This window comes from Cucumis sativus, chromosome 7 (assembly GCF_000004075.3).
Source record: "Cucumis sativus cultivar 9930 chromosome 7, Cucumber_9930_V3, whole genome shotgun sequence".
Lineage (NCBI taxonomy): Eukaryota > Viridiplantae > Streptophyta > Magnoliopsida > Cucurbitales > Cucurbitaceae > Cucumis > Cucumis sativus.
Genome location: NC_026661.2, coordinates 11,800,533 through 11,826,750, shown reverse-complemented (window position 1 = coordinate 11,826,750; position 26,218 = coordinate 11,800,533). Strand labels below are relative to the sequence as shown.

At 34.6% G+C, this 26,218-nt stretch overlaps 2 protein-coding genes across 4 annotated transcripts; one reads left to right on the top strand and one right to left on the bottom strand.

Moving 5' to 3' along the window:
* Positions 1-172: 172 nt before the first annotated feature.
* LOC101215272 (guanine nucleotide exchange factor SPIKE 1) lies at positions 173-17,563 on the top strand. 3 transcript variants are annotated; one of them, XM_011660739.2, is made up of 30 exons: positions 174-605; positions 690-852; positions 2,667-2,788; positions 2,885-2,985; positions 3,098-3,153; positions 3,294-3,391; positions 3,495-3,632; positions 3,936-4,247; positions 4,376-4,666; positions 6,051-6,218; positions 6,369-6,560; positions 6,661-6,704; positions 7,062-7,131; positions 7,267-7,428; positions 7,640-7,747; positions 7,902-7,939; positions 8,705-8,849; positions 9,521-9,647; positions 10,353-10,546; positions 11,039-11,169; positions 11,650-11,725; positions 11,898-12,008; positions 13,120-13,302; positions 13,702-13,851; positions 14,179-14,352; positions 14,506-14,853; positions 14,944-15,276; positions 15,707-15,892; positions 16,012-16,986; positions 17,072-17,563. In XM_011660739.2, the coding sequence occupies exons 1-30, from the start codon at positions 549-551 to the stop codon at positions 17,324-17,326; spliced, it is 5,508 nt and encodes a 1,835-aa protein (XP_011659041.1). In that variant the 5' UTR covers positions 174-548; the 3' UTR covers positions 17,327-17,563. The 3 variants fall into 3 exon arrangements, with proteins under 3 accessions (XP_031744912.1, XP_011659041.1, XP_011659040.1); XM_011660738.2 differs by having other exon boundaries at positions 2,882-2,985; XM_031889052.1 differs by lacking the exon at positions 11,898-12,008 and having other exon boundaries at positions 173-605; positions 2,882-2,985.
* A 72-nt stretch (positions 17,564-17,635) lies between these two features.
* Positions 17,636-21,238, bottom strand: LOC101215029 (peroxisomal 2,4-dienoyl-CoA reductase). The gene is made up of 5 exons (XM_004139787.3): positions 20,870-21,238; positions 19,675-19,834; positions 18,900-19,069; positions 18,597-18,819; positions 17,636-18,054 (listed from the first exon to the last, which is right to left on the bottom strand). The coding sequence occupies exons 1-5, from the start codon at positions 21,053-21,055 to the stop codon at positions 17,900-17,902; spliced, it is 894 nt and encodes a 297-aa protein (XP_004139835.1). The 5' UTR covers positions 21,056-21,238; the 3' UTR covers positions 17,636-17,899.
* Positions 21,239-26,218: the final 4,980 nt, after the last annotated feature.

The following is a 26,218-nucleotide window of genomic DNA, read 5'->3' as shown; positions in this document are numbered from 1 at the left end:
ATATTTGTTTTTTTTATAATCAGAAGTATTTCTATATTTGCTTTTCTTAGAAGCCAAAGAAAAGGAAGTTCATATATATATATATATATTATATATATTTCCAAAAGAAAAGAAGTCAATAATAAATAAATAGAAAACCAAGAGCCCAAAAGCCGAGGGTCCGAATTCATTATTAAACGATTAGTTAGGCCCCCGAGATTCGGTGTCTTGCTGTATTTTGGACGCCTCACCCTTTCACTTTCACTGGTTTTCTCTACTACTGTGTAGTCTGTACCGCACTGCAATGGCTTGAGCTTCAGCTTCTCCTCTGCTGGCTGGCGCCTCTCTGTTTCTCTCTTTTACGCCTTCTTCACTTCTCTTTCTTTTCTATTCACTACAGATCTACCAACTACGCCATTGTTATTTCTTCCTCAGCTTCCTCACCTGTATCCTCTTCCTAAATACCAAATTTGAAAGAGACTTCTCAACTTCATTTTTCGTTTTTCGTTTTCTTCTTATCCTACTTCACCACCTGCTATTCTTCTTCCCAAAACCCTAGATCTACCACAATGCATCTTCTACACCGTCGAGATTCCACTCCCGCCTCTATCAAGTGGCACAACAAGGTATATGCTGCTTCTCCTCTCTTCCCGCTCGATTTTTACTTATTCTCTCGCTTTTCTGTTTTTCATTTCTTGTTTTCTGTGTAGTTTGAGGAGAATTTGGAGCAATGGCCACACCTCAATGAGCTCGTGCAGTGCTATTCCACTGACTGGGTAAAGGATGAAAATAAGTACGGTCACTATGAGACTATCGGTCCCGTTTCCTTTCAGAATCAGATATATGAAGGCCCCGATACTGACATTGAGACTGGTAATTATACTTTTATTTTCTTACAACTGCTGCTTATTCTCTATCTCGTCAAGAATTTTGATATTTAGCTCGAATGGCGGTCGACATACAGTCATTTTCGTTGTGGACGGCTTATATCTTCCCCTTATGTAGTTTCGTTTGTTCTATTCCTCTTTCCATACGACTTCAATCGGTTGTGCATGTGTTAGACTGGGTGGACTTATGCACGTACCCCCTCTACCATACATAAATACATACAGTTAGGATTCTGAATGGTACACGCGCTCTTTTCCAATCAAGTTTGGGATCCTATGTTCACGAATATTCACACATGTTGACTTCACAAGTCATGAACATTTGTCTCTCTGTAGAAAAAACTGAGGGCAGTTGAAGGTACTAGAGATCTCTTTTATTTGCAGGCTTGTCACTTCATAAACTACGAAATTAATATCTTGATTAAACCGGGACTTGTGTGGTTCGAGCTTGTCACAAGCCATGATTAATTTGCTTGTAGCGAACAGTTGGCCTAGATCCTGATAATTGTAATCTAGCTATAGTTATAGTGCATTGTGGCTCTACTTTCCTAAACTACGGAATTAATATCATAATTTATGAAGGCTACAGGCATTTAGCCTATCAATAGTACGAGGCATTTTGATTTCAAACATGCTAATTACAATTGTCATCACATAAAATAAGGGGGGACTACTTGTGTCCTATAACTTTTTGAGTCAACTGATATAAAACAAATATATACATATATACTTTGGATATAAACAATATGTTATTCATAAAGAAAGAAACAACTGAGGGGCCAAGCAGAAAAAACCCTGCCCAGAGGCTGGAAAAGATTACAAAAGAAGATCCTTTCAATCATTGATAAACATAAAAGAAGATTTATTGTGGTTGGAGCACCACAAAAAGGTTGTATGGTATGCACTGCTACAGAAAAAATTCAGCGAAGATGACTTATTCTAATAAATCCTATGTTATCTTGCCCTCCAAATATGCCACAGAAGGGCTCAAGCCACACAATTCCATAGAGCGTCTGCTTTGCACTTGAAGGATATTTCTGCAATAGCCTCTGAAAACCAACTTTCAAGCTTAAGAGAGAGGCAGACTGCAAAGTTCAGCTGAGAAAAGATGAATGATCAAAGCCCCTGGCAAACAGGCAATGAATGTAGAGACAATCGTCCTTAACCCTATTACACAAGCTGCAAATTGAGTGATGGGGAGGGGGGAAGTGCTCATCGAATCAATGAAGATGTATTTTGTTAAGATAAAAAATGATTGTTTTCATGCTTGGCATCGAGATGATCTTCAAGTTTCTTAATGGGGTTTTTGTCACTAATTGATGTCGGAGTATGTTCTTTTTAAATAATTAGAAAATGAGATGGCTAATTGTAAGGGTAAAAATTAGAATGATAAATAAAATTAAAAAAATCGTAAAGGTATATGTTTGCTTTCACAATTGTCTTTTGTTTGGAGGGTTAGAAACAAATTCTAGAGATGCTTGGTGCCTTAGTAGGTTTCATGCTCTTTGGGCTTCAATTTTGAAGTTCTATTATCATCATTATTATTATTATTATAATTTTTGTAACTATTTTATAGACACAATTTTGCTTGGTTGGAGCCCTTTGGTTGGGTTCTCATTTCTTTGGTTTTCCTCTATTACATTGTAGCCTTTAGATAATCTATCCTGCTTTTATATTAAATCATACTTTCTAATGCAAGCTCTTTTAACTTCTCCAAACAGTTTACAACTGTCATTTGGTGCTTCTGTTAGTCTTTGAACTTGGTTATGTTTCCATATAACTATTCCAATTCGTGTGCAGAAATGCGTCTTACTTATGCTAGACGCACAAAGCCTGATGATACTACAGAGGATGATGTACCTAGTACCTCCGGAAGGCCAGAGTCTACAACATATGATCCATTGTTATCGAATGTTCCTAAGGTTTGAGATGAACCTAACTTTATCAAAGATTATACTGCTTCTATTTCCCTACTATTACATTTTTATGCCAATATATTTCTAACATTTTTGCAGCAGATTGGTCCTTCTCCTCTTCCAGCTTACGAGCCAGCTTTTGATTGGGAAAATGAAAGGTCAATGACATTTGGCCAGAGGATACCAGAAACTCCTGTAACACAGTATGGAAATTATGAAAATCATATATAGAATTCTGTCCTCTTATCAAGCTAATTTACTATCTTTACAAGTTTGAACCGCTATTTATTTATTCCCTCTTGTAAATCACGCCAGTGGCTTGAAGATTTCTGTTAAAGTTCTATCCCTATCGCTTCAAGCAGGGTTGGTTGGTAAGTGTTTTTAGAGTGGTTCGTATCTTCATGGGGTTCATACATCTTCTTTATATTTTGTTTGTTTCACTTCAATTCTTTATGATTGCTGACTTGAACATATTTCTGTCTGCACCATCCACTTTCAACCCTTTCCAAAGAGCCATTTTATGGTACAATTTGCTTGTATAATAGGGAGAGGAGAGAAAAATTATCTGAGGATTTCCATTTTCGCATTGCACCTAAAGAAATGCAGGATGTAAGCTACTTCCTCTGTTTTCTCCCCCTCTGAATTTAATTTGCATCTTCTATGAGTTTATAGTGAATGAAGAATATAATCTCTTTGCCCATATCTGTTTCAGCCTAAAATATCATTTGAGCCGCGTGGAATTTTCTATTTGGAGGCTCCATCAGCATCCGTCTGTCTTTTCATTCAGTTAGAGAAACATGCCACAGAAGAAGGAGGGGTTACTGCTTCTGTGTATTCACGTAAAGAACCAGTATGTCTAAATATATGTGTTCCACTATTCTTTTGTTCAAGTTATCTACAAATTCAATTTAGTTTTGCTTCTTCTTTTACTTTTTTGAGGGTTTATTCTATCAATCTTCATAAATTATCCCTACCCAAAAAAAAAGAAAAAGAGAAAAGGAGAAGAAATCTATCTATTATGCTGTGTATTAACTGAAAGGGCCAGCATGCGTAAATAAATATGTTTTCTCCATGGTCCCGATCCTTTGAATATTTGTTTCATGATTTCATCATCTGAACTAATGCTCTTTAATTGTGTGAACTCCACCTGCAGGTGCATTTGAATGAAAGAGAAAAGCAAAAATTGCAGGTCTGGTCTCAAATCATGCCTTACAGAGAATCCTTTGCCTGGGCCATTGTTTCATTATTTGACAACAGCACTGGTGCAGCATCTGCTGGATCTGCTTCCCCAAGTAGTCCTCTAGCTCCTAGCATAACTGGCTCTAGTTCCCATGAAGGCGTCTTTGAGCCTAGCACCAAGGTCACTGTAGATGGAAAGCTGGGTTACTCTAGTGGAAGCTCTGTAGTTGTTGAAATATCCAACTTAAATAAGGTTAAGGAAGGCTACACTGAAGATGCACTTCAGGTGTGATGCTTCAATCTATGTTATAAATCTGATCTTATTTTGTCCTAAATATATGACGTTGTACTTCTCTAAAAAATCTCAAAGTGCCTCTAAATGTGATCAATGATGGTTACCTGTTCAAATTACAGGATCCCAAACACAAGGTTCATAAGCCCGTAAAAGGAGTTCTTAGGCTGGAAATTGAGAAGCACCAGATTTCCCATGCTGACAATGAAAACATGTCAGAGAGTGGCAGTGTGATCAGTGACTCTGTTGATATGGTGGACCGACTGGTTGATTCCACATTTAAGAAGTTCCCCAATAATGGTTCTGATAGCCATCATCTTAGTGGCAGCTCGAAGCTAAATTTTCCTGTCGGGAAAGAATTTTCTGGAAATGGATCATTTTCTCATGAAAATGTCGATACAAATGCAGATGACGTAAGGATAAATTGCTAATATTCTTTATTTTAATATATCACCACCCAATAGTTCTTTGTTTGATGGGTTTTTTTATCATTTATTTTGAATTTTTACTTGCTTTGGAATCAAGAGTTTGCTATGAAATGAAGTAGTTTTCTGATTGATGATATGCTTATAATCCGTTTCTATGATAAATGTTAATTAGAGATAAGTGGTCGGAGGATGAGGAATGGCTGAATTTTAGAAATTCTTTAGGATATAGCAAGGAGAAAAGATAAATAATATTTAACAATTAGTATATGTGTCAGGAATTGCTTTTTTGCTACCCAAAGTGGTTTATAGGGCCTTAATAAATTTTATTTCTTTTTTAACTGGTTCGTTGGATCTCTACCTGCATCAAAGTTTTTTTCCCTTGTTGGAGCAAGAAGTTCTTATTTCCATTTCTGGTATCTCAAAAGCTAATTTTGTTTGGTCCTTGTTTTCTAGAACTTCTTAGGGAAGGATCTCATGTAGGGGATCCCCCATAACTTGTAAGAAGAATTTTATAGGACGAGTTGATGAATAAAGTTCACTTGGAAAAAGTTTTAGATTTTAAATAGTATAATTAAATTGAATAATAGTTATGCATTGCAGTTAGTATTTAGCCTGAGGAGAAATTAGACGGAATTAATTTCAGTGAACAGATGTTTATGGAAAAGAATGGAGAAGTAGTGAACTGGTGATGATCATGAAGGATATTGTGAAGACCTGCTTTAGAAGGGGTAAATTAGGAAGTGGCTAGGAAAATAGTTATACCTAGCTGGCAGTGGATCATGTGTGGAATATGGTCTATTGGGTTGTAAGGGGTTTCGGGTGGCTGAGAGGAGGTAGGCATTGGAAATTTGTATATCAGAGTGTCTATTAGGAGGAGGGAACAGACCAGCTTTCTCAAAATTGCTGGATATCGTACATTGTAGAAAGGGAATCGTCCTACTATCATCTCACATGCACAACACACTGTAGATCGAAGAACTCAGTATAAAAGTGTTCTCAGAAGCTCTTGGTCTCTTTTCTGTGTTGTTTGGTTCGTTTGCGTTGTTCGATTTCTTTTCTGCAGGTTAATTTGTTTGAATACCTAACATATTGGTATTAGAGCATGTCTACTCTGGGAGCACACACGCAATGGCACATAGACAACTGGAGGTCTCACATATATATAGGAAAATACACTGTTTTCAAAATTTGACATTTAAGCTATAATTTCTGTAAAATCTTCACCATTTACAGCCAAAATTATCATGAATACACATCTTGAAATTTGGAATTTGAAATTTAAGCTATAATTTGTATAAAATCTTCACCATTGACAGCCAAGATTATCATAAATAACTGTTGACCGTAGAGTTTGTTGGTTGGCTTTCAGTTCCATGCATTTGACTTCCGCGTTATGATGAGGAACGAGCCATTCTTGCAGCTCTTTCACTGTCTTTATGTTTATCCCCTGACTGTTAGTTTGAGCCGCAAGAGGAACTTGTTCATTCGGGTAGAACTTAGAGAAGATGATAGTGACCCACGCAGACAGCCTCTGGAGGTAAATGTCTAAATATAGCAATATCAATTACTTACACATATCAATTTCAACTCTGCATGTCGGTTATGACTGATGAGGTGATGGTCTATATGGAAAGTAATCTGGATTTGGCATACTTATATGTATGATTTTGGTGGGAGACTTGTTTAGGCTATGTATCCAGTGGAGCTGGGTGCATCTCTTCAGAAGTGGGCTCACACTCAAGTTGCTGTAGGTGCAAGAGTCGCTTGCTACCACGATGAGATTAAACTTTCCCTCCCAGCTACCTGGACACCAAAGCATCACTTGTTGTTTACTTTCTTCAATATCGATATGCAAGCAAAACTAGAAGCTCCCAAGCCAGTATGTTCTTTTCTGCTTCCTTTTTATCATGGTTCTTACATGGCTGTTGGTTAATAAATTAATATTATGAATTATCTCATCTTCTGCTGTCATATTCCAGGTGCCAATTGGATATGCATCCCTCCCTTTGTCAACACATGCTCAGTATGTACTCATTTATGACGTTTGAAAACATTTGAAAAGTGACAGTACCAGATTTTAGGTTGAGTTGAATATGGCTTCTGTATAGTTTCCTGATTGTACTTTTTGTGAAGGACACAATGCATCCTTTCACCTTTTGTTTCTGTGAATTTTAATTAATTCTGATTTTTACAAAAACTTAATTATTTTGCTGTATACCTCCAAATTGCAATTTTTCCTTTTCTTTTTCTTTTTCTTTTATTGGAAACAGGCTTTGAATATGTTATTGGAAATTTAATACCAATGCTCTCGTATTTCGGTGAACTGTATTAATGTATGGATCTCCTTGTTGAAATCTCTGATCTTGATGGTTTAATTTAGGTTACGGTCTGAAATTTCTTTGCCAGTAATGAGAGAGCTTGTTCCACATTACCTCCAAGATACAAACAGGGTGTGTTTTGGCTTCCTTCATTGCTGTGCCCTCTGCAACACTGAAAATTTCTGATGCAGTGATTTGACTATTTCATCTTGTTCGTCTGCATTTGTTTGTCTTCTACTTACGTTTCTTGTTTTTCTGATTGTACAGGAGAGGCTAGATTACTTGGAAGATGGGAAGAACATCTTCAAATTGCGCTTAAGACTGTGTTCTTCCCTTTATCCCATCAATGAACGAATCAGGGACTTTTTTCTGGAATATGATAGACACACTCTTCGAACAAGCCCTCCTTGGGGTTCTGAACTTTTGGAGGTTTTTTTCCCTTTAATTTTTACGAAAATTCTGCCCGCCACAGGCGCGCGCGCACATCCCTTGGGCATTGCAAGAATTTTTTAACATTATCAATTCCTATCATTCTATTAAACAATAGGCGATAGCTATGTAGATTACTAGATGCTTTAATTGTTTCAACCCAACTGGGGATTTAGTTAACATCTTTGGTGGTGTTGTCCATTACATGCAGGCTATTAACAGTTTAAAGAATGTTGATTCTACTGCGTTACTCCAATTCCTTCATCCTATTTTGAATATGTTGCTCCATCTCATTGGCAACGGTGGAGAAACACTCCAGGTTTTAAATTGAGTTTATTATTTTATTTCAGGGGGCTTTGAATGCTCTATTTAATTTCATCGAAGTATAGATAATTCTGCTTGAACTTATGAATTTCCTTTTGGGGTTTCAATACAAGCTGTCATCTAATTCTTGTTCATCCGATGTATTTCAGGTTGCGGCTTTTAGAGCAATGGTCAATATTGTTACTAGGTACTTGTTTAAGTTATGTAGATTCTACATTTATTTTTGTCTAATTTATTAAGGCCCCTCAACTGTTTTGTAAGTTTTGAATGTTTCTTTGATTTATGTAATTTGAGCTTATTTTCTTACTTTTCAATCTCCAAATTGAGTTCCTATCTTACTCTTCTAGAAATTGGCTTAATATATTTTTTTTGAAAAGGATACAGCACTTTTCATTTAAATAATGAAAAGAGAAAATGCTTAAAATACTTAGAAATGAAAACGGTGAAGTACAAATACAAGGACTCTGCTGTAAAGACAAATGCAATCAATCCAAATAAGCATAAATTCTCAATGGGAAAGTCATCAAAGAACTTAGAGAGATAATTTCAAGTGAAGAAGAGAATAATCCAAGCAGCTTCGAAGCAAACATCCTAATCAATTACTTCTCCTGAAAATATTTCTGATTTCTCTTGAACAAAATTTCAGCAAGGAATACTTTCACAATTTAGGTCCTGAAGAATGAGAATAGCTGTTGGCATCCCTGAATGTTGTTGACCCACAGACGCCAACCCCACTATGCTAAACGCCAACGCCTATAATAGAAATTGGCTTGATCATCATACAGTTTTTTTGGTCTTTTAGTTTTTTTCCTTTTCTTTTCTTTTCTTTTTCATGTTACAAAGTTCTTATTGTTATATGTTTGACATCTTTTGGTTCACATTCTGTCTTACGAAGTCGGAATTCTTATTGTTTGTTTATTGATTTTGTTACTTGTGTGACAAAAATATATAGGGTGCAGCAGGAATCGGCCGAAGATGGTGAAAGAAATCACTTCCTTGTTAATTATGTCGATTATGCTTTTGATGACTTTGGAGGTCGCCAGCCACCCGTATACCCTGGTCTGTCCACTGTCTGGGGAAGCTTGGCTAGGAGCAAGGTGGTTTTGGCTCTGTTATTTTCAGTTAGCTTTGGTTATGCAATCATGATCTTTAATATCAAAATAATTACTGTATATTTTCTTTTGTACATGAATGATGAAATGACATCCATACTATTGAAAGTAGAGACGTAGAACAAACACACATTTACGTGGAAACCTTAGTACAGGGAGAAAAACCACGATTTTGGTATTTCTATTTATTCTCTTATGATAATAAAAGTACAAGGGGAAATATTTATAGGCAACACAAGCCTTATTAAAAGAATAGAAAATTAGGGCATAGTAAATGACAAGTACCCTTGGGCTTTCAACATGACGAAGCCCACTATTTCTAACACACGTATTTATTGTATAGCTCAACCCTTGAAGAAATTAATTGGTCCTTTGTGGGTTTTTCAATTATTTTTTTCTTCTGGGTTGTCATTTGGATCCCTGCCTATTTTTCCCTATCTATTTTTGGTGTACTTCTTTTGATGAATGATTGGTAGATTATGTTCTTGATTACCGTAAGGAACATAACATCAACTATTCTTTACATGCAACCTTGTGATTATTTGATTTCAGTTTTCAAGTCTGGTAGCTCTGTTAAAATGTTATTTAATTGGTTCTCCATGTATCATAGTGGAGAAACATATTATAACTTGCTGAAGATTTTTTTAATTTTGTAGGCCAAAGGCTATCGTGTTGGACCAGTTTATGATGATGTTTTGGCTATGGCCTGGTTTTTCCTTGAGCTAATTGTCAAATCAATGGCACTGGAGAAAACTCGGCTTTTCTATCATAGCCTTCCATTAGGTGGGTTTAATGTTCTCTGTTCTTCATGTTTGTACCAGGATTTAGAGAGAGAAATGTCTTCCTATATTCTTATGTTTTTCTTGATGAAAGCACAGTTTCTTGCCAAAATACAATGTGGAGAATAACACTAGGGATTTTTTCGTATAATTTTCTCATCTTCATATTAAATTACATCAATCCTTTAAGCTTATGTGTATATATATTTTTATTATTATTTTACCCAAAGTTTGCTCCTTGTACTTGGATTGTTGGATTTCTACTTCATTGTCTCTAACTATTCACATTTAGCATTCTGTTTCTGGAAGATAAAGCTTTTTGTTCTTCCCAAAGTTGGTTTGAGCATTGGGCGTTCCCCTACTTTTCATCTTTGCTCTATTAATGAAAATACTTTTTCTTATCTGAAGAATTTTCTTACTTTTTCGTTGATGAAACAGACTAACATTTGACAGATTGTCTATGATTGTCTTCAAAATTGACAGTCTGTCATGCAAGCAGAGTTGGTTTTATTATTATTATTATTATTACTACTACTACTACTACTACTTTTGGGTGAGCAGAGTTGAAAATGATAAATGAGAGGTTTCTGTTTTGTGTTGAAAAAGAGAACCAGAACTTGCTTGTCAAGGATTGAATAGAGAGATGTTTCTGGCTTGGCAGTGGTGAAGATATTCCTTTGATTTTTCCTTTCTAATTTTTGCCATACAGGTGAAGATATTCCTCCAATGCAATTGAAAGAAGGTGTATTTAGATGCATAATGCAGTTGTATGATTGCCTTCTTACCGAAGTACATGAACGTTGCAAGAAGGGATTAAGCTTGGCTAAACGTTTAAATAGCAGTTTAGCGTTCTTTTGTTATGATCTTCTGTCCATTATTGAGCCTCGCCAAGTATTTGATTTGGTATACTTCTCAAATATTTCTTTTACTTATTTCTTGGTCTATATTTTGTTATGGGAGTAGGCGGATAATAATTCTTGTGTGTACTTCCAAAATCTAGCGGTGAAGTTTATGTATTTTTGTAAAAGAAATCAATCTAAACTTACAAAGGAAGACGTTTTTTCATTTATTTTCTAAGTTGTAGAACCCTCTGTAGGTATGGGTGTAATTATTCTATTGATAGTAATATGGAGTAATCCTTTGCTTCTGTTAACCATTCAATTTCAAGTTGAACTCGAACTTTTATAGTTGTGTAGACCACTTGGTGGAATTATTTCTAAAGTACTAAGAAAGCTGGACATATATTCTCTTGCAAGTATAAAGGTGTGACTTAGCTAAAGAGATTTCTTCAAACATTGAGCATGAAAAGCTTTTCATGTATAACCTCCAAGATGTGGCATTTCTATTCTATGGTTCACCCAATTTGATAGTGCAGTTTTAATCAATCTGTTGCAGGTTTCCTTGTACCTGGACAAGTTTTCAGGTGTCTGCCAATCAGTTCTGCATGACTGCAAGCTTACATTTTTGCAGATTATATGTGATCACGACCTCTTTGTTGAAATGCCTGGAAGAGACCCTTCTGATAGGTGCTGTTTCTTCAGCATATACTCTTACAATCCTTATGTATCATTTTCCTGCCCTGGAAATAAAAAACATGTTCATTTATACTTTTACAATGGGGATATGTGACTGAGTGCTTTGTAGAGTAGAAACTTTCTGTCCTTGGTTTTGGTAGAAAAAGTGGGAATAGGAACCTCTGACTCGAGGAAAGAGGCAAGCCTGAAATTTCAGGAAGTCAATTGTAAAATGGGAGAGCTTCCTTTGGGTACAAAAGTTCTGTCAGAGAAGGGTTCCCGTAGTTTGTATGAAACTGAAAGGAACTTTTAGGAAGCAGAATTTAGTGGTTCTTACTGTCTTGCTAAATCTTATGTGCTAATCTTGCTAAATAGAATTTTCTTCAGAGCAAAGTTGTCTTTCTTTTATCTCTTTTTTGTGAAGGCCTTGTTATTTAGGCTGAATAATACCTTGAGGTTTTTGTCTGACCGTTTTTTTTTTTTCTGTTATAGGAACTACCTTTCATCTGTATTAATACAAGAACTTTTTCTTACTTGGGATCATGATGATTTACCTCTACGGGCAAAGGTGAGACTAGCCACAATCTGCAAGGATTGGAAAAGTAATCATGATACTGTTCAAAGGGCACTTTAATTATCATACAGATTTCATTGCTTTTAGTTTAACCCACCTACTGTCTAAATTTGTTTTTGCGTTTGTCCAACTTGGTTAAATTTTCTAATCTGGCTTGTGTCTATAGGCAGCCAGAATTTTAGTTGTTCTCTTATGCAAGCATGAATTTGATGCCCGGTACCAGAAGCCTGAAGATAAACTATACATTGCTCAGCTGTACTTTCCACTTATTGGGCAGGTGCATGTTTATCTTTTAATCTATCCTATCTTTTTTGTGTAACTAAAGTTAGTTTGTCAAAAACTTAGCTTGGCTTAAATCTATGGCGCTCATTGTCTTTTAATATCTAAGAGATATTTTGGAATGATTTATTATCATTTCCCATATCTTAAAATCTTACATTCGTGTAATGAAACATGACTCTCTCTTTCAAGTTCTTAAGTGTAGTTTAAAGTTAGCTTGTCAATCACATGGTTTCAAGTAGATTTACATGGTTGTGGTCTGCTTGGTTAGTTCGGCTTTCTATTTAAGTTTGTTCAGTTTTGGGGTAGTCGCTTTTGTTTCTGAAGTTGGAGTCATTATTTTGGTTTTTGGACTGTCTCATTGTTGTCTTGTTGTATTCGTTCTTTTATTTTCATTATATCAATGAAAAATTCAGTATCCCTTTCAAAAGGAAAAAGAAAAAGAAAAACAAACAACCGGTGTATGTTGGCAACTTCTGTTGAATAATGAATACTGTCTGTTTTTCCATGTCCGTAGAACTTAGTTTCTCATGAAAAAAAAAAAAAATCCTACCATTTTCTTTGTTTGACCTCACTAAAAATTTTCTGACCTGTAAGCTTTCACTGGTCCAAGACATAAATTATATGATCTGGGAAAAATTCATCTGCGTATAGGTTGAATTAATAGTATGTCAGCATTTAAATGATTTCATGAAGATCATCTAGGGTTTACATGATTGGAAATAATAATTTCTGCTACGAATAGGCATGTCCAATATAAAAAAGTTATACACCTTGTACGTTTTCCCATATTCTCATTGCCTAGTGGAGACCTGGGGGTATATATATATTGTTGCACTCTCAAGATATTGAAACTTCTCATTACTACATTAGGATGTATTGACCAACCTTTCATTAAGTTGTATTTTTTTTTCCGTTATTTCCAATTATAATAATCTATTCATTTTATACTTCACCAAGTTGATACTTAATGTGCATATGCTTGATGTATGTTCAATTCAAAGATGCACGCTATTGCTCATGCACATTGGAATAAATTACAAATATATCACCATGTTGATCTTAACCGAGGTCAGTTTCTCATAATGATTGTGTTATGTTTTGTGCAGATTTTAGATGAAATGCCTGTCTTCTATAACCTAAATGCCATAGAGAAGCGTGAAGTTTTGATTGTGATTTTGCAAATTGTGCGCAACTTAGATGATACTTCTCTTGTCAAGGCATGGCAGCAAAGCATTGCTCGAACCAGATTGTTCTTCAAGCTCATGGAAGAATGCCTTATTCTTTTTGAGGTGGTTATTTTGTATGAAATATTCTTTTGACGTTTTATTTGGGTTCTTGTTAAGACCACCGATTGTCCTAGTTGGTAATATATAGTCTCACTAAGACCACTGGTTCTATAGCTGGTAATATTGCTTGCTTCAATATTCTTATTTTTGGTTAATAATCCCACTCTTATTGAAGTTATCTTTTACCTGTTTCCTTCTGCAGTGGTGATAACTGATAGAATAAATGGTATATGAAGTAAATAATATGATATCACCTTTGATTTTGTGAGTTAGCAGAAAAGTAAATGATATAAATCACCTTTCATGTAGAGCACATATGATTCACTGATGTTATGTTTCTTAAGAATGGTATGGAGATTCATTCAAGTACTTTAATTTTCTTGATGGCCTTCTATTTTACAGCATAGAAAACCTGCTGATGGCGTGCTTATGGGATCCAGTTCTCGGAGCCCTGCTGCTGTTGGAGATGGACCTGGTTCCCCAAAATACTCTGACAGACTTTCTCCTGCAATCAACAACTACCTATCTGAGGCATCAAGACAAGAATTCAGAGTGGGTGTCTCTTTTTTGTATTCTGTGTAACCCCCCGTGTGGTTCAGGGGGTCTGCAATTTTCAGAACTTGTAATTGTTTCTAAAAAAATGTTTTCCTGTTTTTGTTTCAAATCCACGGAGGTTGTGAATAAAAATATGATAAAGACCTTTATAAGTTTTAAGGTCACAACTATTAGAAAATTCTGACAACATACATTTTTTCTTTCTTTCTTTCTTTTTTTTTTTTTAAAAAAAACCAATTCCTCATAATTCATTAGCCATACTTGACAACTGTTATTTTTGGTTACTGTTTCTTTTGATAATATTTTGCATCTTTTTCATTGCAGCCTCAGGGAACGCCTGATAATGGTTATTTGTGGCAAAGGGTGAATTCTCAGTTGAGCTCCCCAAATCAGCCATATTCCTTGAGAGAAGCACTAGCTCAGGCACAATCTTCTAGGATTGGTGCATCTGCACAAGCATTAAGGGAATCGCTGCACCCGGTATTAAGACAAAAATTGGTAAGCTTCTCTAATTTTCAATTTTCTAATTTGATTCTCAATAGTGACTTTTTTAGAATTTTCAATTTTCTAATTTGATTCTCAATAGTGACTTTTTTAGAACATTATTGTCATATCTATGTTAGGCAACTTAACTTGCAAGTCTTCTCTCAGGAACTTTGGGAAGAAAACTTAAGTGCAGCAGTAAGTCTTCAAGTTTTGGAAATAACAGAGAAATTTTCCTCGATGGCATCATCTCATAGCATTGCCACTGACTACGGGAAACTTGATTGCATCACCTCCATATTCATGAGCTTCTTCTCTAAGAATCAACCTTTGGCATTCTACAAGGCCTTATTTCCTGTCTTTAACAGTGTCTTTGATCTTCATGGTGCAACTTTAATGGCAAGAGAAAATGACCGTTTCTTAAAGCAAGTAACATTCCATCTTCTTCGGCTTGCAGTTTTTCGAAATGATAGCATAAGGAAAAGGGCAGTTACAGGACTTCAGATACTTGTGAGGGTAGGATTCCTGAATTGTATCATTCACCAATTTTGATCTCTTGTTTTGTTGTTTCTAATATTTTGTTTTTTTCCTCCTGTTGTGTTGCAGAGTTCTTTCTGTCACTTTATGCAGACGGCTAGATTGAGGGTCATGCTTATAATTACTTTGTCAGAGTTGATGTCTGATGTGCAAGTAACGCAGATGAAGGCAAATGGGACACTTGAAGAGAGTGGTGAAGCACAGCGTCTACGAAAATCCTTAGAAGACATGGCAGATGAATCAAAGAGCTCCAGTCTGTTGAATGAATGTGGACTTCCTGAGAATGCTCTTGTCATAATTCCAGAAGCTTCTGCTGATAATAGGTGGTCCTGGTCAGAGTTGAAATATCTTTCTGACAGTCTCCTTCTGGCTCTTGATGCTAGTCTAGAGCATGCTCTTTTAGTAAGTACTTTTTCTTTTGAGTTAATTTATTGATATCATTTTTTTTTTGTGTTGTAGTTGTATGTCCACAGTTCATTCTGTTCATTCCAGATTAAATATGGGAATCGCAGGGTTTTAGTGGTATCTTTCTAGTTGTATTTCTCCTGGAACTTCATGTAGCGATACTTGGTGGCAATACCATTTTGAGATGTCTGCTATAGAAAAATTTCTGTCTGCATCCTCAATAGTATACTTTATTTAATTTAGCATAGAAAGTGCACAAGGGTAGGTTGACGCTTTGAAGTTCTTAGTGTTATCTCTGGTTATATATGATGCTTTCACTCCCAAAGGGAGTTTTATTTCTTCGAACCAGTTTTGTTTCTGGTAGTACTCATTGCCCTCCAAAGATTTTGAACAGTAACAGATGATTGCTATTTTTCTTTTGATTTAGGCATCTGTGATGTCAATGGATAGATATGCTGCAGCAGAAGGTTTCTACAAACTTGCAATGGCATTTGCCCCTGTGCCTGATCTTCATATTATGTGGTTATTGCATTTATGCGATGCGCATCAAGAGATGCAGTCATGGGCAGAGGCTGCACAGTGTGCTGTGGCCGTTGCAGCTGTGGTCATGCAGGTATTATACGTTTGGTTTTCCCTATACGGAATTTGTTCTACTCAAATTTGTGTTGTCTCTGTGTTGGGGCTTAGGGAGGGAGTTCTTTGTTCTTTGACAAATACTTGGCTTTCCCTTAGGCTCTTGTCGCTCGAAATGATGGTGTCTGGAGCAGAGATCATGTGACAGCTCTACGCAGAATATGTCCTATGGTCAGCAGTGAGATCACCTCAGAAGCATCTGCAGCTGAGGTGGAGGGATACGGGGCCTCTAAACTCACAGTCGACTCTGCTGTGAAGTACCTACAGCTCGCAAACAAGCTTTTCTCCCAAGCTGAGTTGTATCATTTTTGTGCTAGTATTCTGGAGCTTGTAATTCCAGTTTATAAAAGTAGGAGATCATACGGACAATTGGCGAAATGTCACACTTTGCTGACAAATATTTATGAATCGATCCTTGAGCAGGAATCAAGCCCAATCCCATTTACTGATGCAACATATTATAGAGTGGGATTCTATGGTGAAAAATTTGGGAAGCTGGACAGAAAGGAATACGTATATCGTGAGCCCCGTGACGTACGGTTGGGTGACATAATGGAGAAACTCAGTCATGTATACGAGTCTAGAATGGATGGCAGTCACACTCTGCATATTATTCCAGACTCCAGGCAAGTGAAGGCAGAGGAGTTGCAGCCGGGAGTTTGCTACCTACAGATAACAGCAGTTGATCCTGTTATTGAAGATGAAGATCTGGGAAGTAGAAGAGAGAGAATCATTTCGTTATCTACTGGGAGTGTCCGTGCTCGTGTATTTGACCGCTTCTTATTTGACACCCCGTTTACCAAAAATGGAAGGACTCAAGGAGGACTAGAAGACCAATGGAAGAGGAGGACTGTTCTACAGACTGAGGGATCCTTCCCAGCATTGGTAAATAGACTCGTAGTAACTAAGTCTGAATCACTCGAGTTCTCCCCAGTGGAAAATGCAATTGGAATGATCGAAACTAGAACTGCTGCTCTGCGGAATGAACTGGAAGAGCCTCGCAGTTCTGAGGGCGACCAACTTCCACGACTCCAGAGTCTTCAGAGAATACTCCAAGGCAGTGTTGCAGTTCAAGTGAGTTTCTCTCTTAATTTCTAATGTAATTTTATGCTCATTGATTGAATCTTAAGAACCCTAATGTAATTCTCTATGAATCCAGGTTAACAGTGGAGTATTGAGCGTGTGCACAGCATTCTTGTCCGGTGAGCCGGCTACAAGGTTGCGGTCGCAAGAGTTGCAGCAACTCATTGCTGCACTTCTCGAATTTATGGCTGTATGTAAGCGTGCTATTCGAGTTCATTTTAGATTAATTGGAGAGGAAGACCAGGAGTTCCACACCCAATTAGTGAATGGATTTCAGTCTCTCACCGCCGAACTATCGCATTACATTCCCGCCATTCTATCCGAATTGTAAGCATGGTGTGAATAACCACTTTTTTTCTTCTCTTTTCTTTAGTTGCCCTCTTCTTTTGGGTTTCATGTAGTAACCAAGTCTTGAGGTTTTCATCATTGATGTTGTGTAGTCTGCAGCAGCATTGTATTCTTGTATATACAATTTTTTTTTTAAGTAGCACCAAGATTTTATTGTATAAATGTGGTGTGTGCTAATCGGTTAAAAAAAGGACCAGTTAATTAATTAGTTGTTTGTTCATAATTCATATGCATATTCTTGAAATCTAAATTTCCTATTTGTGTTTGAGCGTTTGTAAAGAAAACTAACACATTTAAGATAAACCAGAGTCTTCTTTCTACAATCTCTGAGAACTAATTTCATACTATCCCGGTTCTTGCAATTACAGCCATAGTGTAAAGTACATAAATAGATATGCGTTGAAGCTGTCACATAATATGTGGAATCAAATTTCCCATTCCCAGTTAGATTTAACTTTCTGGTGGACATAAATTTGGATTCCTTGAATAATGCCCAACAGTAATACCTAAAAAGCGCACATTCAGCACTAACTTATCAAATTGGTTACGTTGGTCATCACAGCTTGCTTTTTGGAGCACCAACAGGTAAATTTCTAGACCTCTTTTCCACTACTCGTGACAACTGCTTAACAGCATCCTTGGGCAACCGACGTGGTGAGCTCAACCACATACCTCCATCAGCAATGATAGTCGTTCCATTCACGTATTTACCTTCAAAGTAGATGCAATGTTTGATATTAAATTACTAAAGCTTAACCTTCTGCAGTTCCAAATAATTCACTCCACAGTTTTTTGGATTCTCAACAATAACATTTTATACTCGATTTCTTTTTAAAAAATGGCCTGGTATCCAACTTTCCATGATGTTAAATGTCTTAAAACTCTATTTTCAGATGGTGACGGAATGATCTCTTCAATTTCTAGAAACTGTATGTAAAATCAAATTTCTTAAGTTAATCGTTAGCAGACAATTATTCAACGGTTCTTTGTAACTATAGATGTTTAGAGACTACTTAACAGGGTTGTTGAAAGTTGTTTAAAAGATCAAGTTGAACGAATATACATTTTACTTTTCAATTTTAAAATGAAAGATGTGTGTATTTCCCAATGCGAAAACCTAGTGTACGGCCTGAATTAATGATCTGTTCCTCTATATGTTAGATCATATGCTAAGAAAATTAACATTCAGATTAACATCCAAACTAGCGTAGAAAATTAAGAAATATTGCATGAATAAAGAAATGGGAACACACCTGCATCCGAGGCAAGGTAAAGAGCAGCCATAGCAATATCCCATTTTTCTCCTATTCTGTACAAAGGCATATCTTCCCTTATTTTGCTATTTATCTCTTCAGGTGCGAGTTTACTCAGACCAGGAGTCCCCTGGATGGGTCCAGGTGCAATGCCATTTACCCTAATATCATGATCAGCTCCCCACTCCAGAGCTAAATTTCTTGTAATAGCGTCTACAGCTGCCTGTTTGAGAGAAATTTCTAAGAAATTTCTTCCAACCAAAAGTACAGAAACTATAACCTTCAGACATTATCACAACTAACCTTGGCTGCAGATACATGAATTTGATACCATGCAGCTGTGTAGTGCAAAGTTGCACTAATATTAATAATTGTTCCGCCGGTAAGTGAATTCCTTCCAGGTCCACCTTTCTTGAGATATTTGAGGGCTTGATGGCACATTGTGAATGTGCCAACTGAATCAATATCCATAACTGCAGGGGATTGTTGAAATCAAGTGTAAGTAAATAGAATATGTGGCACTTCAAGAAAAGCGTGTTCTAGCAATAAGCCCTGTCGCATATAATGTAGTAATAATTCTTTACTGGTAGTATGAATCTAACATAATCACCAAACATCTTTTACATAAGAAAATGCAGCTCTATTAAAATAATTTGATTAACTTTGAAAGACAAACACAAGGTAGTTACAGTTTCAACTTTGTGTATTGTAGCAAAAAGAATAAGATGGACAAAATGGCTAAAAGTTCGCTTGAAACAATTTCATCAAGCCTGAGATTTAAACTTTAATAATAACGTATTTATAACATCTTTCTACTTCTATTTTCTCTTTTCAGTTCAATAAAAATTAGATGGGTTATGATAGATGGAATTCAATAATTCAAAATTTTCTAGAGTGAATGTGCGTTCAAATTAGTATAGTTCCCGAGTTAAAAAAAAAGGTTGAAGATAAATAACATGTCAGGAGTATCCAACAACTATTTTAATTTTTGTTTTCTTGCATGATCCGTATGGACTGATATCAAGTAAAAGCAAGGCTACCGAGATTATTGAAAGTAGCAATAGAATACAAACAGAACCTGTTCGAAATCCATTTGGAGACAAATCTTCTGCTGATACCAGAAAGTTCCCAGCTGCTGCATTCACAAGAATGTCCAGACTACCAAGTTTATTGAAAGTAGAGTCCACTACACTACTTGCGTCTTCTTGTTTACGAACATCACCTTCAAACCCAAATGCCTGCAATGGACAGCAAACAAACAACAGGTTTCAGATCAGAATCAAGTTCAGATTTTTGAAAGCATGACACGAGTGATTTATACATATTAGTAAGAGCCCGCCTAGACAACATGTGAAGTATACACAAATTACAAGCGTACATTAACATAACTACTCTTGAATTTTCCATAAGCAACTTTTTGGTAAGAAGCTCCAAAAACTTTCATCTTTCAGAACTAGCAATATATTGAAATAGTTTTTCTTCATCCTCCTTCCTCGCCGAGATCAATCCCAAGGTTTGAAAAAAAAAGTGTTCTTTTCATCACACATCCATACGGGTAGAATCTTGATCAAGATAAAAATAAGTAATCTTTCCCAAATCTTGTAATATTTAATCTTCTTCAAATTTAAAGGATTTTATAGTTTTTTATAATTGGATTCAATATTTATGATGAATCAAATCTTCACTAGTTCGGACTCTTCTAAACCAAAGATTTCCAAAATTACAAAAAAGAAAAAAAAAAGTAATATTTATGAACCATATATTTTAATCTTCTTGAACATTTATGGTCAATATTATTGACTAGTTTTAATATTTATGATGAATCAAATTCACGACAAAAACTATTTCAAAGCGTTCTCAGATGCTAATTGTGAAAGATGAAAACAGATGTTCCAAATATGTTGATGAAATATATCAGAGCATTTCAGTCTACAATAGTGGCAGAGAGTATTATGAGCATATGCTGCTTCTGCTTTGATAAGGTATTATTATTGTTCTGGCCATGAGAAAGCAAACCAACTAAGAAGAAAACCTTTTGCACAATTCCAGCAAGGCTCTTCTCTAAAATAACATTAATCACTCAGAAACAATAAAACGAAAATGCAGAGACAGAAGCTTCACGAATTACTGCACTGTTGTTACATTTGTTTAGTGCTTTTGTATTTTATTAGATAAGAGTTAATCCCACCTAATTAACATCGTTAGGAGAGAAGGAATTATTGTAGACGAATAAGAAAAGCAGGGAAGCATTATGGTAAAAGAGGAATTAATACCGAGATTCCGAGAGATCGGAGAGCGGCGACGGCGGAATCGAGGACTTGCTTCCTTCGACCCATGATGGCAATGGAAGCTCCATGTTGACCGAATTGGGTGGCGATTTCGAAGCCGATTCCAGAGCCGCCTCCAGTAATCAAAGCCACCTTCCCTCTCAATATGTCTGAACGGAAGGGAGAAGCCATAGAATTGTGTACAAACAACAAGGAAGGAAGGAGGTAAGTGAGAGGCAGAGATCGAAGTTCCTCAAACAACGTCCAATATGTCCAATGTCCAAACTCTCTCTCTCTCTCTCTCTCTCTCTCTGATCTAATTTAATGTCATAAAATGAGAAACGTCCCAAAGTTTGCTACAACCACAACCCCTATTTCGTAGGTACCATCTGGGTTGTGAATTAAACCTTTCAAAGAAGAAGAAAGAAAAAAAAAACATAAAATAACCAAAAAAAATTGAAATCGGTGACTATTTTAGCAATAATAATTAAGAATATAGTAACATTTTAAAAAAAATTGCAAATATAGCAAAACTACACTTGTATCGTTGAGAGACTTTATATTGTATATCAGTGATAGATCAATATTTGCAACATGGTCTATCAGTGATAGATTTATATCATTGATAGAATTTGACAAATTTTGCTATATTTACAAAATTTTTAAAATTGTGCTATATACTTAATTAATTTGAATTTAATTGTTAAATTTTCAAGTATGAATGACATTTCATTCTACAAAATATTTATTTTGTTGTAGGACTGAATAATTTGTAATTTTACTGACAGACCCTAATGAATTCATGTACAATAGTTTTTTTAGGTCTCTTCCCCTAATTCCGAAACATCTTTCTTAGTTTTTTTTTATTATTATTTATATTTTTTTAACCAAGTTTAAATCTATTTAAAAAAACTAAATGCCCCTTAAAAATTAAGGAACCGTTTGGAAGAATATGGTTGTGTTAATGTTATGATAAATCAAGTATTATGATAAGTATGTGTTTAGAGGAATGGGTTAGCCAAATGTCTTTCTATCAACCATCCAACATTATGTCACGTGTCTATAAAAGACTCACTCTTAGTGACTATGTAATCCACTCATGCTTGCCAAATTACCTATAAATAGTGACATTTGGTGGGTCTGAAATATATTTTTTCGTTTTTCGTATTTCGATTGTGCCTTGTTTTCACAATACTTTATCAGCACGAGCTCTGTTAGTCTCCTCCGCGAAAGGTAGGTCGTTTCCTTCGATTGTCCTAACGGTATGTCAATTTTTCCCTACTTGTTATGATTAATAAAACAAATATTATTTTGCATGTTTGATATATATTAAACTTCTATTATTTAATTTTAATAGTAATAATTATTTATCATGAAAGTTAGGGAATTGACAAAAATAGGCCAAAAATGGAGTAGATAAAGACTTTTAGGATTGATTGTAAAAAAGTTGACATTTAGGACAAATTGAAGGTAAAATGACGAAAATACCCTTATTTCATATTAAACATTTCAATTTAAGAACCTGCAAGATGTCTGCGAGATGTTTGCGAGATGTCTACCAGATGTTTGCGAGATAAAATAATAATAATAATAAATTGCTAACATCCTTGGAAACAACCTTAAATCAACCATAAATCAACTTGAAACAATAAAAAATAATATTTGATTTATACATTTAAGATGCAAATATATATACATACAACACAATTCATATTCGGATTTTAAAAAAAATAAAACAATTAAAACAATTTATTATTATTATTATTTTATCTCGCAAACATCTGGTAGATATCTCGTAAACATCTCACAGGCATCTCGCAGGTTCTTAAATTGAAAGGTTTAATCTGAAATGAGGGTATTTTCGTCATTTCACCTCCAATTTGTCCTAAATGTCAACTTTTTTACAATCAATCCTAAAAGTCTTTATCTATCCCATTTTTGGCCTACTTTTGTCAATTCCCCCATGAAAGTTTGATAATTAAAATATCATTAAGGATATGATCATTAGAATGCAATTATCTTATATTTTGGTTATGCTCCTACGGTAGCAATATCGAGAGAAATATTTTGAAGTATATTATCTTAATTTTTTTCTCGTGGTTGAATGAGATAACGAGCTTTTGGTTGAAAAATCATAAACATTAGTTAATTATAGGAACATTATTTTTCTGAAGTGAAATATTGTTAATTTTAAATAGCAGTGGATGAAAATAACGAATCTTGACCAACAGGAACAATCACATTCCCTAAAGTGAATGTTGTGAATTTGACAATTTTTATAAGAAATAATCATCTTTCATGTTGGTTCGTTATAATCATCAAAATATCAAAAGAACCACATGAAATAATTATCATAAAAAAAAAAAAAAACAAAACTCCACAAGAAAAGGAGAAAAATGTGGAAGCAGATTTTGCATATCAAACTAATAATATATTTGGCCCATCAGTAAGACAAATTTGGATGCAGTACCATTTTGAATCTTCCGAAGAGATTGACATATTTGATAAAAAAGTGTTTTATTTATGAATTAATAATTAAGGTCGTTCTTTTACCTCTCATTTTTATATATATTTTAAGTTTTTTTTCTAATTGTAATTATTTTGTTTAATGAAAAAGCATGAATAATTTTCTTATGTTGAATAATTTAAAAATGAGCAATGAATTTATATGTTTGACAAACAGTGCAACTACGCACACAATACTGACAAGTAAAAAATATTTTTTCAAACCAACAATGTTGAAAGTAAAAGTCAATACAATGTCAAGTTCTACAAACTTGATTGAAGGGTTTGGAAAAGCAAATATTATTTTGCCTAGAGGAACAAAATTCACAATTGATAATTCATTGTTCTCTAGTCAATCGAAGATAAATCTATTGAGTTTTAAAGATATACATTGCAATGGTTATCATATTGAGATCGATAGAAAGAATGAAATAAAATGTCTTTATATTAAATTTGCTGTCTCAAATAAAAAACGTATATTAAAAAAGTTGTCTGTTTTATCTTCTTGATTATATTATACTCATATTAACTGAAACATATGTAACAATAAACTTGAAGTTCATAAATCCAAACATATTTGCAATTTGGCATAATTTATTGGATCATCTAGTATTCATAATGATGAGAAGAATTATTGAAAATTTACATGGACATCTATTGAAGAACTAGAAGATTCTTCAATCAAATGAATTTTCATGTAATGCTTGCTCTCAAGGGAAATTAATAATTAGACCATCACGAGATAAAGTGGGAATCAAATCACCTACATTTTTAGAACGAATTTATTGTGATATTTATGAACAATTTAAGTATTTTATGGTCTTAATAGACGCATCTAGCAGATGGTCGCATGTTTGCTTACTATCAAGTTGAAATCTTATATTTGCAAAATTAATTTCTCAAATAATTAAGTTAAGAGCATAATTTTCTCATTGTACAATTAAAAATATTCGACTTGATAATGCTGATGAATTTACATCCGAAACATTTTATAATTATTGTATGTCTATTGGGCTAAGTGTTAACATTTTATAACTCATGTTCATACACAAAATGGTTTAACATAATCATTTATAAAACGTTTGTCATTAATTGCTAGACAATTGCTTATGAGAGCTAGACTATCTACATCTGTATAAGAATATGCTATTTTGCATGTTGTGTCACTTGTGCATATTAGGCCAGCAGCTTATCACAAGTACTCGACATTACAATTAACATATGGTCATGAGCCAAATATTTCTCATTTAAGAATTTTTGGATGTGCAGTATATGTTTTAATTGCTCCACCACAACGTACTAAGATGGGTCCTCAAAGGAGGCTAGGAATATATGTTGGTTTTGATTCTCCATCAATTATTAAATATCTTGAACTTGTTTACTACACGATTTGTTGATTGTCATTTTAATAAGACAAATTTTTCAATATTAGAGAAATGAATTGAGAAGTTTGGAAAAAGAAATTACATGAAATGTATCATTAGTGTCTCATTTAGATCCTTGGACAGATCAATATGAACTTAAGGCCCATAAAATAATTAATTTGCAAAATATAATAAATCAGTTACCAGATGCATTTGTAGATGCAAAGAACGTAACTAAATCACATATAGCAGCCGCAAATGTCTCATCAAAGATTGATATCTCTACACAACATGTTGTCATTAATGAATATGGAACACGCTAGAAGCATGGTAGACCAGTAGGTTTTGAAGATAAAAATCATTAAAAAAATTTAGGAATCTAGTCAATAGCTCGATTAAAGATGTGGATATTCCAGAAAAAATCCAAAAATTAACTTCTGACAAAAATTTCAAAGAAGATAAAACAACCGAAGATAATAATGAGATCTCGAAAAACTATGGCAAGACAAGAAAAATGTGAAACCAAACTAATGTAGTTCTTGACAACATTTTTTCGTATAATGTTGCTCTTGACATTATATCCGAAAATGAGGATTTTGAAACAAAATCTGTTGTTGAAGAATGTCGACAGAGAAAAAATTGATTTTTAATAGAAAGAAGCAATTGAGACATAATTAAATTCACATTCCAAATGTTAGATTTTTGGACCAATAGTCCAAATACTTGAAGGTGTCAAACATGTGGGATATAAATGAGTATTTGTGAGAAAAAGAAATGAAAATAATGAGATCACAAAAATATAAAACAAGATTAGTTGCACAAGGTTCTTCAGAAATACCTAGTATTGATTATAAAGAGACATATTATCCGATGGTAGATGCAATCACATTAAGACTTTTAATCAGTTTGTCCGTGTATGAAAATCTAGACATGTATCTTATGAATGTAGTCACAACATATTTATATGGATCTCTTGATAATGATATTTATATGAAAGTCACAGAAGGATATAAGATATCTGAAACATATAAATCAATTTCTTGAGAACTATGTTCAATAAAATTACAGAGGTCATTTTATGGATTGAAACATGACGAATGTGGTACAATCACCTGAGTGAATATTTGCTGAAAGTATTATATCAAAATAATCTAATATGTCTATGCGTTTTTATAAAGAAATCACAGCCATGATTTGTTATTATAACTGTATCTGTTGATGATTTGAATATAATTGAAACTTTTGAAGAGCTTTTAAAGGCAATAGAATATCTTAAGAAAGAAATCAAGATGAAGATCTCGAAAAAATAAAATTTTACCTTGGTTTACAAAATGAGCATCTGCTAGATGAGATATTTGTTCATCAATCAAGTTATACAAAAAAAGTTGGAAATGATTTTATATGGATAGAGCACATCTATTGAACATTCCAATGCAAGTTCGTTCGTGAAAAAAGATATATTTCAACCTTGAGATGATAATGAAAA

Excerpts from the sequence above, each read along its gene's own strand:
- LOC101215029 (XM_004139787.3), bottom strand. The coding sequence starts at position 21,055 with ATGGCTTCTCCCTTCCGTTCAGACATATTGAGAGGGAAGGTGGCTTTG. Across the intron at positions 19,835-20,869 it reads TCCGATCTCTCGGAATCTCG|GCATTTGGGTTTGAAGGTGA; the intron begins GTATTAATTCCT and ends TGTCCATTGCAG. Across the intron at positions 19,070-19,674 it reads TCCAAATGGATTTCGAACAG|TTATGGATATTGATTCAGTT; the intron begins GTTCTGTTTGTA and ends AATCCCCTGCAG.
- LOC101215272 (XM_011660738.2), top strand. The coding sequence starts at position 549 with ATGCATCTTCTACACCGTCGAGATTCCACTCCCGCCTCTATCAAGTGG. Across the intron at positions 3,154-3,293 it reads GCTTCAAGCAGGGTTGGTTG|AGCCATTTTATGGTACAATT; the intron begins GTAAGTGTTTTT and ends CCCTTTCCAAAG. Across the intron at positions 4,667-6,050 it reads TCGATACAAATGCAGATGAC|TTCCATGCATTTGACTTCCG; the intron begins GTAAGGATAAAT and ends GTTGGCTTTCAG.